The sequence below is a fragment of the Uloborus diversus genome, chromosome 2 (genome assembly GCF_026930045.1).
Source record: "Uloborus diversus isolate 005 chromosome 2, Udiv.v.3.1, whole genome shotgun sequence".
NCBI classification, from domain to species: domain Eukaryota; kingdom Metazoa; phylum Arthropoda; class Arachnida; order Araneae; family Uloboridae; genus Uloborus; species Uloborus diversus.
This window is the reverse complement of record NC_072732.1, coordinates 138,534,449-138,550,397: the sequence shown is the minus strand read 5'-3', so window position 1 is coordinate 138,550,397 and position 15,949 is coordinate 138,534,449. Positions and strand designations below refer to the sequence as shown.

The 15,949-nt window shown below is 32.9% G+C and overlaps 1 protein-coding gene across 1 annotated transcript in view; it reads right to left on the bottom strand.

Moving 5' to 3' along the window:
• Positions 1 to 12,875, bottom strand: part of LOC129217363 (acetyl-coenzyme A synthetase, cytoplasmic-like) — a 51,170-nt gene extending 38,295 nt beyond the window's left edge. The window contains 4 exon segments of the mRNA XM_054851650.1: positions 2,123 to 2,226; positions 2,338 to 2,429; positions 12,369 to 12,490; positions 12,492 to 12,875. Of these exon segments, the coding sequence (XP_054707625.1) occupies positions 2,123 to 2,226; positions 2,338 to 2,429; positions 12,369 to 12,490; positions 12,492 to 12,695 (522 nt within the window). The 5' untranslated portion in view covers positions 12,696 to 12,875.
• Between the last annotated feature and the right edge of the window lie 3,074 nt (positions 12,876 to 15,949).

The following is a 15,949-nucleotide window of genomic DNA, read 5'->3' as shown; positions in this document are numbered from 1 at the left end:
TGGTTCAAGGGCGGAAAAAATAGCCACTTTTAAGTTTTAAGATAAAAAATATTTCATGCCATAATTACTTAGCCCTTGAGTTGTAGTAACTTACTCCACAAGAGTTTTTTTGAAAAAAAAATCGTTTTTACAAAAAAAAAAAAAACAAAAAAAGCAGAGATTGTTGAACAATTATGTTTTTACTTTTTTCGGATGTACGACTTATGATTCAGTTTTAATTCATTCGTTCAATATGGAGGACTAAAATTTAATAAAATTCATTTCTGATTGGTTTTTTACACTTATAGGATGCATATTACATCGTAGTTAAAAATTAAAAAATCATCATCATTGAAAATTATTTAAAATAAAAAAACATTATTTTCATAAAAATATAATGAAAAGTATTGTGGAATATACTTTTATCGGCGGCTTCCGGTGGGCTTAAATTTACATATATCAATCTTCCTGTAAATAAACAACAACATTTTAGCTGCGACCACCTGCGACTGCAGTCACGGCAGATGTTTTTGTTGGATCTTCGCTATTTACGAATACCAATTTAGTAAGTTAGAAAATAACTCGTAACAGTATGACGGGGGTAAATTGCTTTTTTATCAAAGAAATTGGTCATCAAATTTGACATGCTCCAGACTAACGTATATCACAGTTTCACTACTTTGCAGGAGAGCCTAAAAACGTTTGTTTACTTACGAACGCTTGTTTCCGAAAGTTGGGGCTTTTGAAACATTCATCAATAAATACAGAGGATTTTTAAAAAAACAGATTTACGTTGTTATGGCTTAATGCGGCGCATTATTCTACATGCAATGCAGTAGTAACCTGAAAATAACAATTTTCGGAACCGTTTGGCTTTAAAGATACATGAGAAAGAAATTTTTAAAACTCATATAGAATTCTATATAAAAGTTAAATAACCATTCTGTTCATAAAACAATGAAATTAGAAAATCATTAAACGTTTGAAGTTTCTGATTTTTTTTCGAAATCATTCTAGTATAAAACTGTTCTCAGTTTATCAACATTGCCAGAAAATATTGTTCGAATGTATCAGTTGCAATAAATAAACCTTGCGTGTGGCATACGGCTGATTTAATTTATATTTTTCACTAAAAACAGAAATGAATTTGAACTACAGAGAAACCTCGATTTCACGTTTCTCAGAGGCCTGAATCAAACGTAAAATACATAAAATGTGGGAAAACGTCAATTCAAATCCAAAACCATAAAATAATGGAAAACGTAAGATACGAGAAATGTATAAAAAGCAAAAATCAAAATCAGATAAGGAAACAAAAATAGTAATAACGGTTGCTACGATGACGCTTATAAATGTAAACATGCGATATTTTACGAAAAGAACATTTTTGTACACACCAGCTTAGATCATTCTAACGCATTAAATAACGAATCCGGGCGTTTAGGTTGAAAACAGTCAGTAATAATGAATCATTGAATCCAAAGTAAATACAGCATCTTCCAGAATTGGAACACTTAGCAAAATTTTCTCCTGGTCTTTATGATAAAGAAAATAGTCTTTCACTATTATTAAGCTCTTAAATGCAGTATTGAAAGAAGAGACAAGTTGTGTTTCCTCTTCTTGTTCATCTTCAGTCCATAAGGTCAGCTACGGATGGAGCAGAAGCGTTTCTGTTTCCATGGATTAACTTTCAACAGAGTGGATTATGTTTAAAAATGCACAGAGGGAAACACTTTTCTTAATTTTAAAACATTTTTTCTCATTTTTTTTTAACTGGGGAGGGAAAACGTAAAATGCAGGAAATTCATAAAAAACAAACTTTTTATCCGGGTTAAATTAATGTTATTAGTGTACGGAAAAACTGGGACCTGATGAGAAAAAACGTAAAATGTGGGGAAAACGTAGATTCGAAAGACGTAAAATCGGGGTTTCGCAGTGAATACGATCAGCAAGCATGAAGATAAATATTACCATGCAACAATTTTAACAATTTTCCAAAGCATTTTTTGAGAATATTCAAAGTTATTGAATTTTTTCCACTTTTTTGTTGCTTTGAACCACTGTGCGTCGTGTGTGTGTGACACTTCCTTCGGGAAGTCGATGAAAATAACTCGAATTTTACAACATAATAAAACTAACTCACCACAACATTATGCGTAGCTCCTATTCTACTGCAAGCAAGCATAGCTACGACAGCTTCAATTATCATCGGCATATATATAGTAACACGATCTCTTTTCTTCACACCTGTTAAAAAAGATGGAAAATGCTCAGTGTCCCACAGTTTTAAATAGAATTGTTTTAAAAAAAATCATTTTAGCGGATTGAAAAAAAAAAACGGAATTTCCAAAAAGTTACCTTTGTCTTTAAGCACATTGGCGAATTTACAGACTTGTTTCAGGAGCTGTCGATATGTTATGGAGCACCTATCATCTTCATCATTACCTTCCCTGCAAGAAAACATAATTCTCATATATGGTGTTCTGAAAAAGACTGTTTCCAAAAATTTATAAAAGGAAAGCGGTTAATGATAAAAAAAAATAAATTATTGCAGAAAATTCATGCGCTGGGTTGTAAATTTTTTCCCACAGAGTTCCAAATTTTAGTTCAAAAATTTTCCATTAGATGGTGCTGCAGATAAAAAGACCTGTAAGTCAGAAACGAAGAATTGAAATTCACCGATTTTCCCTTCTATTGCGACATGTGATTGCAGCCGACGGTCGACATTTTGAAAAATTGTTAAATAATTTTATTCATTAAAAACATATTTCGAAATATCATGATGTAGTGTTCAATCTTTCTTTGAATCATGGGCTTACTTTCTGAAGCGCCACCTACTGAAAAATTGCTGAAATAAAATTCGCTACTTTAGAGGGGAAAAATTTATGGCCGGCCAAATGAATTTTCTGCAAGAATTATATTTTTATCACTAACCGTTTTCCTGTAATAATTTTTCAAAACAGTCGGTCTTTTTCAAGGCACTCTGTATATATAATAGCTGACAATTTGTTTATATTTTTAGTAATGTTTAAAATGCAGGAAAAAAGTGTTATGACAAGGCTGAACTGGATTCGATCACTTAACTGTTTCACCGGCAAGACTCCTTTTAGGGGAATGCAAAAACGAAAAAGCGGTCAACAATGAACGCCATCGACTGGAATTTAGGGTTAATCCACGGAAGTTAGGGTTAAAATTTCAACTATCAAACTATTACCGAACAGGCCATTGCTTCGTTCAAATGTAGAAGACATTCTCACCCGTCATATCTTGACGGGCGATTTTCTTGTATGAAGTAAGAATCAAGTGTAGAGGCGTTGTAGATACGAAGGGAGAACTATCAAAAGTTTAAAGAAAACCGTGTTTGAAAACTTTTTCAAAAAGGCAAACTGGGCAGCTTATCATTCACTGCGAGTTTTGAGAGAGAAAGATCTCAAAAGGAAAAATACGCTTCTAGATTCTCTGAAAAGTCTAGATTAAGATGATAAAAACTAAATAAACAAGCAATTTTTACGCAATACTGAGTTCATCTGTCCCCCCCCCCTGCTTCAAATGCAAGAAGTGTTATAATTCTAATTTAATCGTGCAGTAAAACCTAAAACAGTTGAACTTCTCGTGGCGCGTTTACGAAAAGAGATGCAATGAACTGTCTGAATGTTGGGAGTTCCCGAGTTGTGAGTACGCGCGATATACTCAGATTTTCATCTCTTCAGTGGATTGATAAAGTAAGCACCAATCGTGCTTGGGAACTAAACACTGGGGGGTTCTGCATTCAGCTGACCACAAAACCGGGATATCTGCCTTGCAACCCACAGCCCTCGGTCACGAGAACAGAGATGGGCACAGCAGGTCAATTACTCATTTGGCTGTTGCACCCTGAATTGCGTTTATAACTTTAATTTTATCGTGCAGTGAAAACTAATATGCAGTTGAACTTATTGTGGCGTGTTTACAAAAGGAATGCAATGATTTGGTTGAATGCTAGGAGTAAGGTTTCTGAAAGAACCCGTTTGCATAGCAACCTGCGGTGCACCAATACCTCCTCTAAAGAAGAGCACTTTGCACCTACCGTGTTTTCCCGAAAATAAGACACGGTCTTAAAATAATTTTAATTGCAAAATATAAGCTATACGCTACGGTTTACTTTCAGCGAGTGTTTTTTTTTTTAGATGAACAATAATTATTATTTGTTCATGTTCAAAAGTTCTCTATTACCAGCTTTGCGAACAACCAACCGCTTTGCTGTTTAGTGAACAATTTATACACAGTTGATGTGTTCTAAATCAGGCAATCATGGTTGTCAATTTGATCCACATTCAAGCTTTTCCCCTTGTTGACTTTTTGACTGAGGTTGAGTTGTTCACTGGTTGCTATTTTCGAAGCATTCGTTGAGTCAACCTCTATTTGAATAAAGCTGTAAGATTTTACTCTAGCGTTTTCTATAGTTCATCTCTTGTACCGACGAAATAGCTCTTCTTGTTTGCACTCGCTTTATCTGACCATCAAAATCTAATGTTTTTAAGTTTTAATGCCAAGTCAAATGTCGGAAACAGCCGAGCCGTTTCTAACGCAAAGCATTAAAAAGTACTGAAAATTCCCGGTTGTCGCAAGCACATTAGTTTGTTTCATTTCAAGTATGTATATTGGTTGCGACTGTGCTTGGTCATCTTTACTAATAATAAAGTTGAAAGTTTGTCTCTCTGGATCTCTGTCTGGATGTCTGTTATACGCGCATAGCGCCTAGACCGTTCGGCCGATTTATGAAATTTGGTACAAAATTAGTTCGTAGCATCGGGGTGAGCACCTCGAAGCGATTTTTCGAAAATTCGATTTTGTTCCTTTCTATTCCAATTTTAGAATATTTTACCGAGAAAATTATCATAACGTGGGCGAATAAATTACCATAACGTGGACGAGTAAATGAACAGAGCGAATTGGCGAGAAATTCATTATCCCTTATTTGTAAATAAATATACAGACGAACCAAATGACCTTTTAATTTTCTACTACGGGCAAAGTCGTGCGAGTACCACTAGTACAGGAATAAAGCATCCGTTTCTGTAACTCATTTGGGGAGACCATTTTTATAATAAGAACGATAAATCTTCAAAGGATTCGTTTGTCGAACGGGAAGTACTTAAAAAAAATTTTAAGTAGCCTAAAAGAACACGAGTATACTCGTGTTCTTTTAGGCTACTTAAAATTTTTTTTAAGTACTTCCCGTTCGAAGTATTTGGAAAGGAACTTTTGAACGATCTATTTTCTAAGAAGAATTTGTTTTTTGGGACTGTTTTTGTGAAATGACCGTTTTGATGATCCCAAACCCCGTGAAGAGTTAAAAAATTATGTGAATGATCGGCTGGAATGACGTTGAATGTTACAAAGTATAAATTTTAAACGAGAGGGTTTTTTTTCTGGGAGCGCAATTATATTTGAAAAAGCTGCTGAGAAAACGTCACATTCAACGTTGTTCCACTGCGATTAACTTTTTCCGCCAAAGGATAAACGCTAATTCGTTTTTTAACGAGTCAAACAACATTATTTCACAGAAAATCCTATTTTGAAAAAAAAAAAAAAAAAAAAAGTCACATCCAACGTTGTTCCAGCCGACCTCTCAAATTGTCTTTAAAATTTTTTCCCGAACATTCAATTAATATTCTTTGCAGACCTTATAAAATCTACTGGTTATGCAAATATTCTTCATTTATGAATATTCTTCGATATTCTATAAAATCTATACACAGTAGAACTTCGATAATTCGGTATTCTTTTAAACGAAACCTCGCTTAACCTTAGTCGGTTGAATTAAAGTTTTATTTAATTTTATTAAGAAATGATGATGTCCCTTCAAAGTTACTAACGGCAGCCATTTCTACTTTCAGACACTAATTATCTGTGCATTTCAATCACTTTTGTTTTTTCTCCTCTCAACCCCACCAGTAAATTTTTCGAGCTCTAAATAAATCTATTTTTAAAAATGCTATACATTTTGTGAGCGATCGAATGTGAAAGCCAAGTATTGTTGTATTCGGTAATTATTTTTAGCTGCCTATATTATGTTAAAAGTTAAAAATCAAAAAGTTCATTTGACTACCTTATTAACAACAGAGTTTACTATAGTATTATGAAATCTAAACTGCATTTTGTGACTGGTGTGACATTTACTGAATAAATTTGTCTTCAATTATAACAATATAGTTAAAACACCCCACATGTAGTAACTTTGAAAGTGAGAAAAAGTTTAAAGCCTATTGTTAAATTTCTGCTGCCTCTTGACAGTGAGTTTTAAGTTATTTCCTTTATGAGAAATTTTCGATTTGTCAAAGGAAGTCTTATGTCGATCGCTTCGATTAATCGAGTTTCCACTGTATGAAGGAATTTACCACACTATTTCTGAAAATATTTGTTCTAAGCCACTTCACAACTATCCAACAGAGCTCACAAACATAACCTCTCACACATTCAGTTTAACCCCGGTTTCGCCGGCACTAAAATTTCATTCCTTTCTCATTGAGAAATCCCCCAAAATAGGGAAAACAGTAATAGATTACACTCCTGGTTCACCAACACTATTTTTCCGAAAATGAAAAAGGAAGTGAATAATCAAACATTCTTTATTTCCAATGGCTGGCAGCAAGAAAAAGTTGGAAAGAACAAAAAAATAAAAACAATACACAGAACAAGGAACAATACAGGAACAATGAAGTGAAATATTTAGCTGCCGATACGCTCGGTCTTGCCGAAAAACATTCCTTTATTTTTTTATCATATATATGATTTTATTGCACTGAATAAGACTGGCTCATTTAATAGTTGAATAAAAAAATTTTGAAAAAAAATAGAACCGACTTCAAAATTGCTCTAAAAAGTGAAAAATAATTTTATTCTTTAAACACCATCTATAATACTTTTAAACATAATTTTTGAAGTTGGCGCAAAAACAAAACGTAAAATCCATATTTTTTTCAGAAAAGCATCCAAAGATACGAACGAAGCATTTATATCGTTATTCAAATATGTTGTCAGCAATACATAATGCATGTGATAGTGAAGAAACTGTGCCTGGTTAAATTTGTAGTTGAGTTATGGCTGTGAATGATTTTATCTATCGCTTTTGCGCCAACTTCAAAAATTATGTTTAAAAGTATTATCGATGGTGTTTAAAGAATAAAATTATTTTTCACTTTTTAGAGCAATTTTGAAGTCGGTTCTATTTTTTTTTTTTTTAATTTTTTTACTTTATTCTTTTTATTGTAAATGTAGTATTTCAGAAATAGTAAGAAGTTACCATCACGAAACTTCATCTCATTTTTTTCTTAAAAATGCTCCACACTAAAAAAAAAACTATAAACACGCGTTAAACTTGAAGCGATTGGCACTAAAAACTTATCTTTCTTCCTCTCTGGAATTCATGTGTAATTAATTTAATTATAACCATTTAAGTATTGCGTTTTTCCTACCTAATTTACATTTCACAGCATCTAAGTTGCTGATGATGAAATCCTGTATCTTCTTACTTAATCCCGATCATCTGTTTTTGGCATTGACGATAACTATTAAAATACTATTGTAGTTGAGGCAAACCTAATGGTAGCATTGTGAAGGCTAAGCAGATCCTAATCACTGCATCACCTCGCTTCCAGGTTAGATTTACGCCCCACTATGGAGCAATAACACTGAAGAAAGGAAGATTTCGATAATCCACATCATAAATCAGCAGGGTTACCAAAATAAAATTATTTACGTCAAAAATGAGACGACAGCGCCAGATTCATGATTATTGAAATATCCCCCTGAAGAAACTTGATGTTTGCTTCAGAGAAGCCTTCATTCAAAATTATCATTACAATTACTATTAATGCTACTGTCGTATAAAATTGCTATTAATGTTACTGTCGTATGGCGCCAAACTTTTGAAACAATGAGTTTTGTATTTAATCATTTAATAGGAAAATTGCGTGAAATTTACTGTTTTTTGCCCATAACTTTTTTTCTAAACAACAAATATGATCAAACAAAGTAATGGGACCTAAGTTGAGCCATCCCCTATTCATTAAAAAAATAATCATCAAAATCGGTTCACTAGGTGAGACGCTGTGAGTGGACAAACAAAAACATACATACGGTATGAACTGATAACCGCCTCCTTTTTGAAGTCGGTTAACTACAGCAGATCCCCTCTTTGCTAGAGCACCAGCGAGCTCGTTTCCCCTGATCTCACAGTGTGCTGGGGGCTAATTAAATATACTTATTATTAAAAAGATATATCTCTGTAGTATTTCCTAGCATTTTCTTCTGAACTTAATTTATTAAGTTCAGTAGTTGCTGTTTCAAAATCTGACAACCCTGCCACCGATTTCTTATCAACACCCCCGTTAAACTGAAAAAGGCAATTAAAGATACATGTAGTTTAATCTTTCGTAATATTCGCTTATATGTCTGAAAATATGATATTTTTATTCGTTGAAAGAAAGAAAAATTAATAAAGTAAAAGATACACATAACATAAGAAAAAATATTTTTGGTCGTTTTGCCGACGCAAAATGTTTATTTCTCCATTTTCAACCAACTCCCGTCGTTTCGGCGAGATGAAATCCCAGATTATCTCAACAGGAAAGATTAAAAGGGGGAAGGGATGAAATTTCGTGTCAGATAAAAATAGAGGACACCATATACTTCGAGTTACTTTTCATTAAAATATTTCCAGTAGACAAATTTAGAACTACCATAGATTCCACGGAGGATATTCAAACTTTTACTACGTATGGTATTTTTTATTTTAGATCAGAATTGCTTGACAGTAATAGCACAGACACTATACTCGAGGCAAACCTAACCTAGCAGCGTTGTAATGCTGTGATTCGGATCTACGTAGCCTTCACAACACTGACAGGTTAGGTTTGCCCCAACTATACGCTCAGTGGTTAATTAGATTGCAGTAGCAGATATTAGACACGTGACATTAATAACAAAATATCCTGTGTTCGAAATTAAAGCACAGACGATACTGATACATCAAACAAAAATGTCGATGCTCTGAAACATTGAACCTTAAAAAATATTTTTATGAGAAAAGTGAAATCATTTGGAAATGCTCCTCGTATTTGTTAACCTATCTTACCCCGCAAAAAAAAAAAAAAAAAAAACGACACAACTCAAAATTTTGGAAAAACATACCAGCTGTAGATTTCAAATCTAAATTTAACGCTCTTTCTTGCCCCAAAACTCAAACAAAGTTAACTTGCATAACTGGTGCATGGTGACGTAGAAAGATGCAATCCTTAGTCACACATCATTTAAATTTCATAACGCAAATATTTTTTGATATTTAAATATGCACTACTGGTTTAAACAACAAAAACTAACCATTGAACATCACATCATTTTTTTTCTTTTTTTTTTGAGCGCATTGTAATATTTGAGACTTTAAATCACAAACTAATTTTTACTGCGTACAACATTGATTTTTCCCAATGCTGTTTTTTTTTTAAATTTATTTATTTATTTTTTTGAGTTGTCACTATCTTTGCCGGTGTGCGATACAACCAGGACTAGGATGTTGATAATAAATCCCCCCCCCTTTTGGGCCGTGTTTTCTTTTGCGGGGCATTATTCGTGGTTTTTTTAGGCTATCTTTTTTCAGGGGGGGGAGGGGGCTTGAACATTTTTAGATTTTTTTTCTCGAGAATTTTAAGACGTGCTTTTTGCTCCTTTTTATTTAAAGCATCACTTAGGGAAACAAATGTTGACCTTCATACTTTCCAGCAAATTTCCCAAGTTCTTATTTCCTTTATCAGGTATTTAATTGCATTGACTCTTTGTAAGTTGTATTGTTATTTTAAACAACTATTGTGCACTATAATTTAAAACTAATTATTTTGATAATTAGTTTTAAATTATAGTGCACAAAGATAGAGATTTACATTATATTTTTAAATAAAAGGTATGATTTATAATTAAAACATCGTAAAACAGCACAAATTGCAGATTACTGCAGGCACGTGTTTCGGTGTTACAAGGAACGCCTTTTTCAATACAAAAGAAATGAGCTTATGGATAGACATCCGTCTAACATTTTGTCAGATATCTTTTCATTCATAAGCTAATTTCCTTTTGCATTTAAAAGGCGTTCCTTGTAACGCCGAAACACGCATTTGCAAAAATCTGCAATTCGTGCTATTTTACGATGTTATATCTTATTTTACTTTTTACGTACAAAGGTATTCATTCAATTTATAAAGAGCTATGTTAAACATTCGTTTTGTAAATTTAAAGCGCATTATGTAATTATCATTTTGAGATCATTGTTGGTTTTATATTTGAACTGTTAAAAATAAATTAAACGCAACATTCCTGATTATCTTCTGCTATCAGTACAAATAACTAAAATAAGAAATTTTTTAAAACCCCGACTGGGGTCGCAAATGTAGAATCAAGAGGGAAAATTGAAAATCCCTCAAAGCCTTATACTATTAAAAATTACAAGTATTTTGTTTGTTAACAAATAGCAACTGGCAACAGATAAAAATTTCAAATCATTGCTTTTTCTTCTCGGCCAACAATGAATTCGGTTACTAATCGCTGAATGCTTAGCCGTATTTAAAATCGGCTTTCAAAAGCGCTATAGTTCAAATTCTATTCAAATGGAACTTCCAAACACATTCTATCACACGCAGAAAAAAACTCTTTAGGTTTGGTACTAAATTATAAATTTTTAAACATTTTCACTGCAAAAATCGCGAGAAAACTTTTTAGAGGTTTTTAATTAATATCTTCCTTAATTAATGTCATCCGAAGACACAACCTAGTTAAGAACACTCTCGATCAACTCTCCTTCCGAACATTTTTTTTTTTTTTTCAAACTCGGTCCACATCTGTTTAGGCGCTAGAGTGCCACAGACAGATACACAGACACGTCAGACTTCTAACCCCTTTCCTTTGTGTGTCGGGGGTTTAAAAATGATAATGATTTTTAAAAGTACATTGTTTCGAATCAAGAAGGATAATTGCGTGATGACATTTATTTAAACTTCCAAATATTGAAATATCAATAAGATTAATAAAAATAATTTCAAAAAGAGTTAGTATTTCACTAGAATAATGCGAAACAGACGAATGTGATATTAAAATATTACTACTAATTAGAACAATAATTTTCAAAGTAAATAGCACAAAAAAAATGAAACATTTTTTTAAAAAACAACAATTTGACAGAATGAACTGGCATAGCAACATTTTCTCTCAACTGAATTGCAAGGAAAAATTGTATTAGTTATATTTAAACCACAAAATACTTGTACATTCACAATATTGCGCAAATATTGATATTGATTTCCAATATGTAACACCAACAATATGAAACTGAATGAATACCTCTATGATTGTAAAGTTAAAATACGAAATAATGTATAATTGAAAAAAAAAAAAATTGCAAAAGGAGTCCTTGTAACACCGAAATGAGTGTATGCAGTAATCTGCAATTTTTGTGTAATTATACGTTACTGTTTCTTATTTTTACTAACATTATGGTACAAATTAAAAAATATACAGAAAATAAATACTTAAATAAGCAACTTGTTAGGAGAAAAACTATAATTATAATAACATGGGAAGGTTAAAGCGCAGTATCTGCAGAAATGTGGTTTTGAGATATTTGAAGAAACACGTTTTTGATCCAGATAAAATCAGTAAATAACTAAAATATAAAACTTTTATGTTACAAAACAATAAAAATTAATACTGTTAAGAGGAGATCCGCGTTTTTTCTGAAATTGAATGAAATTTCTCATTTATAAAATTATGAATACGCTTTTATAAGGAGGGAGGGGAAGCAAGTTGTATAATTTGGAAACTTTAGATAAAATTTCAACCATAAGCATTTTTGTAATTGTTGCCTTTAGTAGTCGTAACACTTTAAATAATCGGCGAGTGACTTGAATTAATCTTTTAAATCTCCCCTACTAAAGTTCATCTGATGTTTTTAGGTAAATCTATGAGCTTTATCATTTGAGTATGTATTAATGGAGTTTTTTTTTTCTTTCTTTTTTTAACTGAACTAATCTTACGACGATTTCGAACTTGGTAATAATGATACATCTTAAATGAATTTGCCATAAATGTATTTTATTTTTCTGCCCCAAACAACTTATCGATTAGTAAAAAATGGAACAATGTAATGAGAATTTTTCCAGCTGTATTTTTACGTACTAAGTGAAGTTATTTCAAAGTCAAACTTAGTTTGGCACATAATTCAAAAATTAGTCATCAGATTGGTTGAAATATTTAAAATTAGTTGCGAAGTATGAGATAAAATTAATTAACAATTAAAAACCAAATAAAGACTCAATACCATTAAAAAGCTGAATGATTTCTTATAAATCTACGAAACTTACCAAAAATAAGCAATTTTATTTCCTAGCCCGTTTTCCACGTTCAAATCCAAAGCATTGTAACAAATATTGGTCTCAGCGTTCGCCATCCACTTGATATTTATTGGTCCTTTGACGGGGTTAAAAATTATACTCGTAAAAATTTCCCGTCGGCTCCGTCTTCCACGCAAATTCATTTGCAATACTGCGCCAGAAAACTTCTGGATTTTCGATGGAAAGTTTATACAGTTTGTTATAATCATCCATACTTTCGATTTTTAAATTCTGGAATTTCAATTTGGAAGTATGAGCCACTTCTCCATTGTTATTGTTCGCCGGAAAATCTGGCATGTTTGCTACTGAATCAAACAGCTGAAATTCCGAAAAGACGTTAAAATGGAATTTAATTCAAATTTCAGAACAAAGCCGTCACAGAGACATTGAACACATTAAAAGCCGCGATTATTCTTAAAGAGCGCGGTAAGAGCAGCGAGACTGTTGGAGGAAAAACCAGCAGCGGAAAAAAGATCGTGCGATGTTTTAATGGTGAAAGAGCTTAGCAGAATTTTCCACCATCGTTTTATATGACCTCATGATATACCTTCACATTTGACGTCACGTTTGGAAAGTTACAGCAATTGGCGCAGTGTCAGGCGACTGAGACGTGAAAAGCTAGTTTGTTTTTTATTTGGCGTTTAATCAATTTTTTTGTTCTTTTTATTTTGCAGGGAGTTCCCGAACACTTATACAACAAGTATTTTTATAAGACTTGCCCAATGTACCTCAACCTTTAGAACATTTCATTGCGAAATATTTAAAGAAAAGGAAAGCCCTATCTTTACTGAGACGAAACAGTAAACATGTGGTAAAGTGTACGTTCTTAGCATTTAGCACTTACAATACACAAACCGAATGCGTGACAAAATGGTGCCACGTTTCTAAAAATGTTAGATAAACGAAAAATTAAAACTGTTGCTCATTGATCCAGTCACGCCAATGCTATCTATAACATCGCACCATGTCTTAGGTCATTTTTAGTAACGTGTCGATAAGAATGACTAGAAATATTTTTGATTGGGTGAGTGTTTCTAATTTTAGACTTACGAAAAGAAGTAAGTTTTTACGATTTCATTATCTTTTTTTTTTTTTTTTTTTTTTTTCAGATAACTTATGGCTTGAACAGAAGCTTTGCATTAACTGATAGGACTGATTATGATGAAAGAAAGGGTGACCAAGAAAAAAAGGAGTTTGTATCTGTAGCGGATTTTAGAGGGGCACAGGGGACACGTGGCCCTCCAAAAAAAAAAGTTAAATTAATATAACTCTCGCGTCAAAAAGTTTTGAATAATTTTCTCGGTAAAATAAATAACACTTTTCAATTCATTGAGTGAAAAGAGACACAAATAATACTTGAAAAATTACTTTTGTGCAATAGATCACTAAACAGTACGGAAAAATATATTTTGCTGACTTATTTCTCTTGTTTCGAATTCAAGGGTAAATAACAGTTTCTGAACCTTCAATAAACGAAAGCTTTAACTACTTGAGTCTATAGTCTATTACAGGGGAGCCCATCCCCCCCCAAGCTCAATGGCACAAAATCCCCCCCCCCCCCCCCCCAAAAAAAAAATCCTTGCTCTCTTGTTTTTGAATTAGGTTAAATATAACACTTTTTAGAGTCAAAATTTTCCAGTTAAATTCACATAATTCTCTGAATTAATCAAAATAATATAATATCTGAAAGAAATTCAAGAATTAAAGTTGTGCGCTTGAGGAAAATAAAATTACAACGAAAGCGAAAACAAACTGCTTACATTTACGACTGCAAATACAAGTACAAGCAATCGATAAATTTAGGATCTCGCGAAGTTTTGCCGTTTGCTCTGAACTTTTTTGAGTGTTGCTTCTACCAGCTTCGTTCTGTTTGCTGCCTGTCTCAGCGAAATTTTTAGGTTATGTAAAAATCCCAGCTGAGATAATGATAACATTAAATTTCTCAGGGCCGTCGTGAGAGCAAAAAACTAAGAGGGAAGGTATGTGTTTTAGCAAGTGCTCATCCCACTTTTCCCCCTAATATATTTTAAAATAGAGAGATAGAGTGGATTTAACTTTTGTTTTGAGAGAGTGTCTTTACTAGATCTAAGCGATAAGTTTTATTTAAACTCAGAAACAAAAGTTTCTTGGGGTTTTCGCCCCCGGGAAATTTTCGAAGTTGTAGTTTCAAACGATCTTCGACAATGTTTAGGGTGAGGAGAGGCTTGGTGGCTCTCCCGCGGACATTTTTTGAAATTGAAGCTCTAGAAATGCAATTATAGATTGCTTCGATTATGTCAGGAAAAGAGAGTTCAGTGGTTGTGGCCTTGATTTTTTTCAAAATTGTAGTTCTAAAAATGCAGTTTTAGGCCATCTTTAGTAATGTTAGAGAGAGGAAAGTTTTTGTGTCCTTCCAGCGACAACTTTTCGAAATTGGAACACCAAAAATGTAGTTTTAGACAATGTTTTGCAATGTTAGAGAGGAGGGAAGAAAATCATCTAATAGTAATTTGAAAAAAAAAAAAAAAAAAAAACAAAGAACTGTTATTTTAAAAATGATACAAAGCATGGGAGCAAAATCATATGAAAAATTCTACACAAGCTCAAACTTGTTCGTAAAGAAGATATCTTAATATTTGCCATGCAATGGTTTAAAAATGTATCATTTTGAAACTTTAAGATGAGTTCTTGTTGATTTTTTTTTTCAGGGTAATGAATAAGTGAAAGGCTGGAGCATATTGGTCAAGATTCTTACAAAAATAAATAAATAAATAAATAAAAATAAATTTAAAAAAAAAAGATTTTACTTTATCCATTTTGACCCCCTCTTTTTCATCCCTGTCACACGAGTTCATCGTAGATGTACTAGTTCCAGAAAAATTCATGATAAATTAAAACGAAATTAAACCTTCTGAACATTTTTTGCAACAGATTATTTGATGCCATCCTAACTTCGTTGAAAAATCTCTTTTTCAATGCTACTAAATTTTGGAAGGAGTGCGTCAAAAAAGTATTATTCTTGCCTCTTACTATTTCTTATTGAAATTTTTTTTAAATATTTTTGTTTCCTTCAAAAATTTCGTTTACAAAAAAAAAAAAAAAAAAACACCCCCAAAAGTTTTGATGGCGCAACTTGCGCCATAATCCCCCCCTCCCCTGTGGGCATTCCTGGTCTATTAAACCTAAATCTGTGCCCAAATGAGTGCTTATTAGAGAAGAGTGGGGGGAGGAGGGAGTTCATTATTAGTCTCACACACACGAAAAATATTAGTGAATTAATAAGAATTCAACACGAAGAAAAACAGTAGTCTCGGCATTTTTGAGTGACAAGCATTGATGTATAATTTTCGTTCTTAAAGGTATGCGGTGTTGGTAAAATCCCTAAAATTAGTAAAGCGTATAATCACAGTAAGTCATTCAGTCAAAGATGTGTGGGGAGGGGGGGGTGCTGGACCAGGGATTACTCCGCTTCTGGTCTGAATGAAAAAATTCAGAGCTGTCTTCAAGGTCCCATCCACCACATTGGTTAAACCACAAACAGTGGTATGTGCGGGCGACGCTGGAGGGAAAAG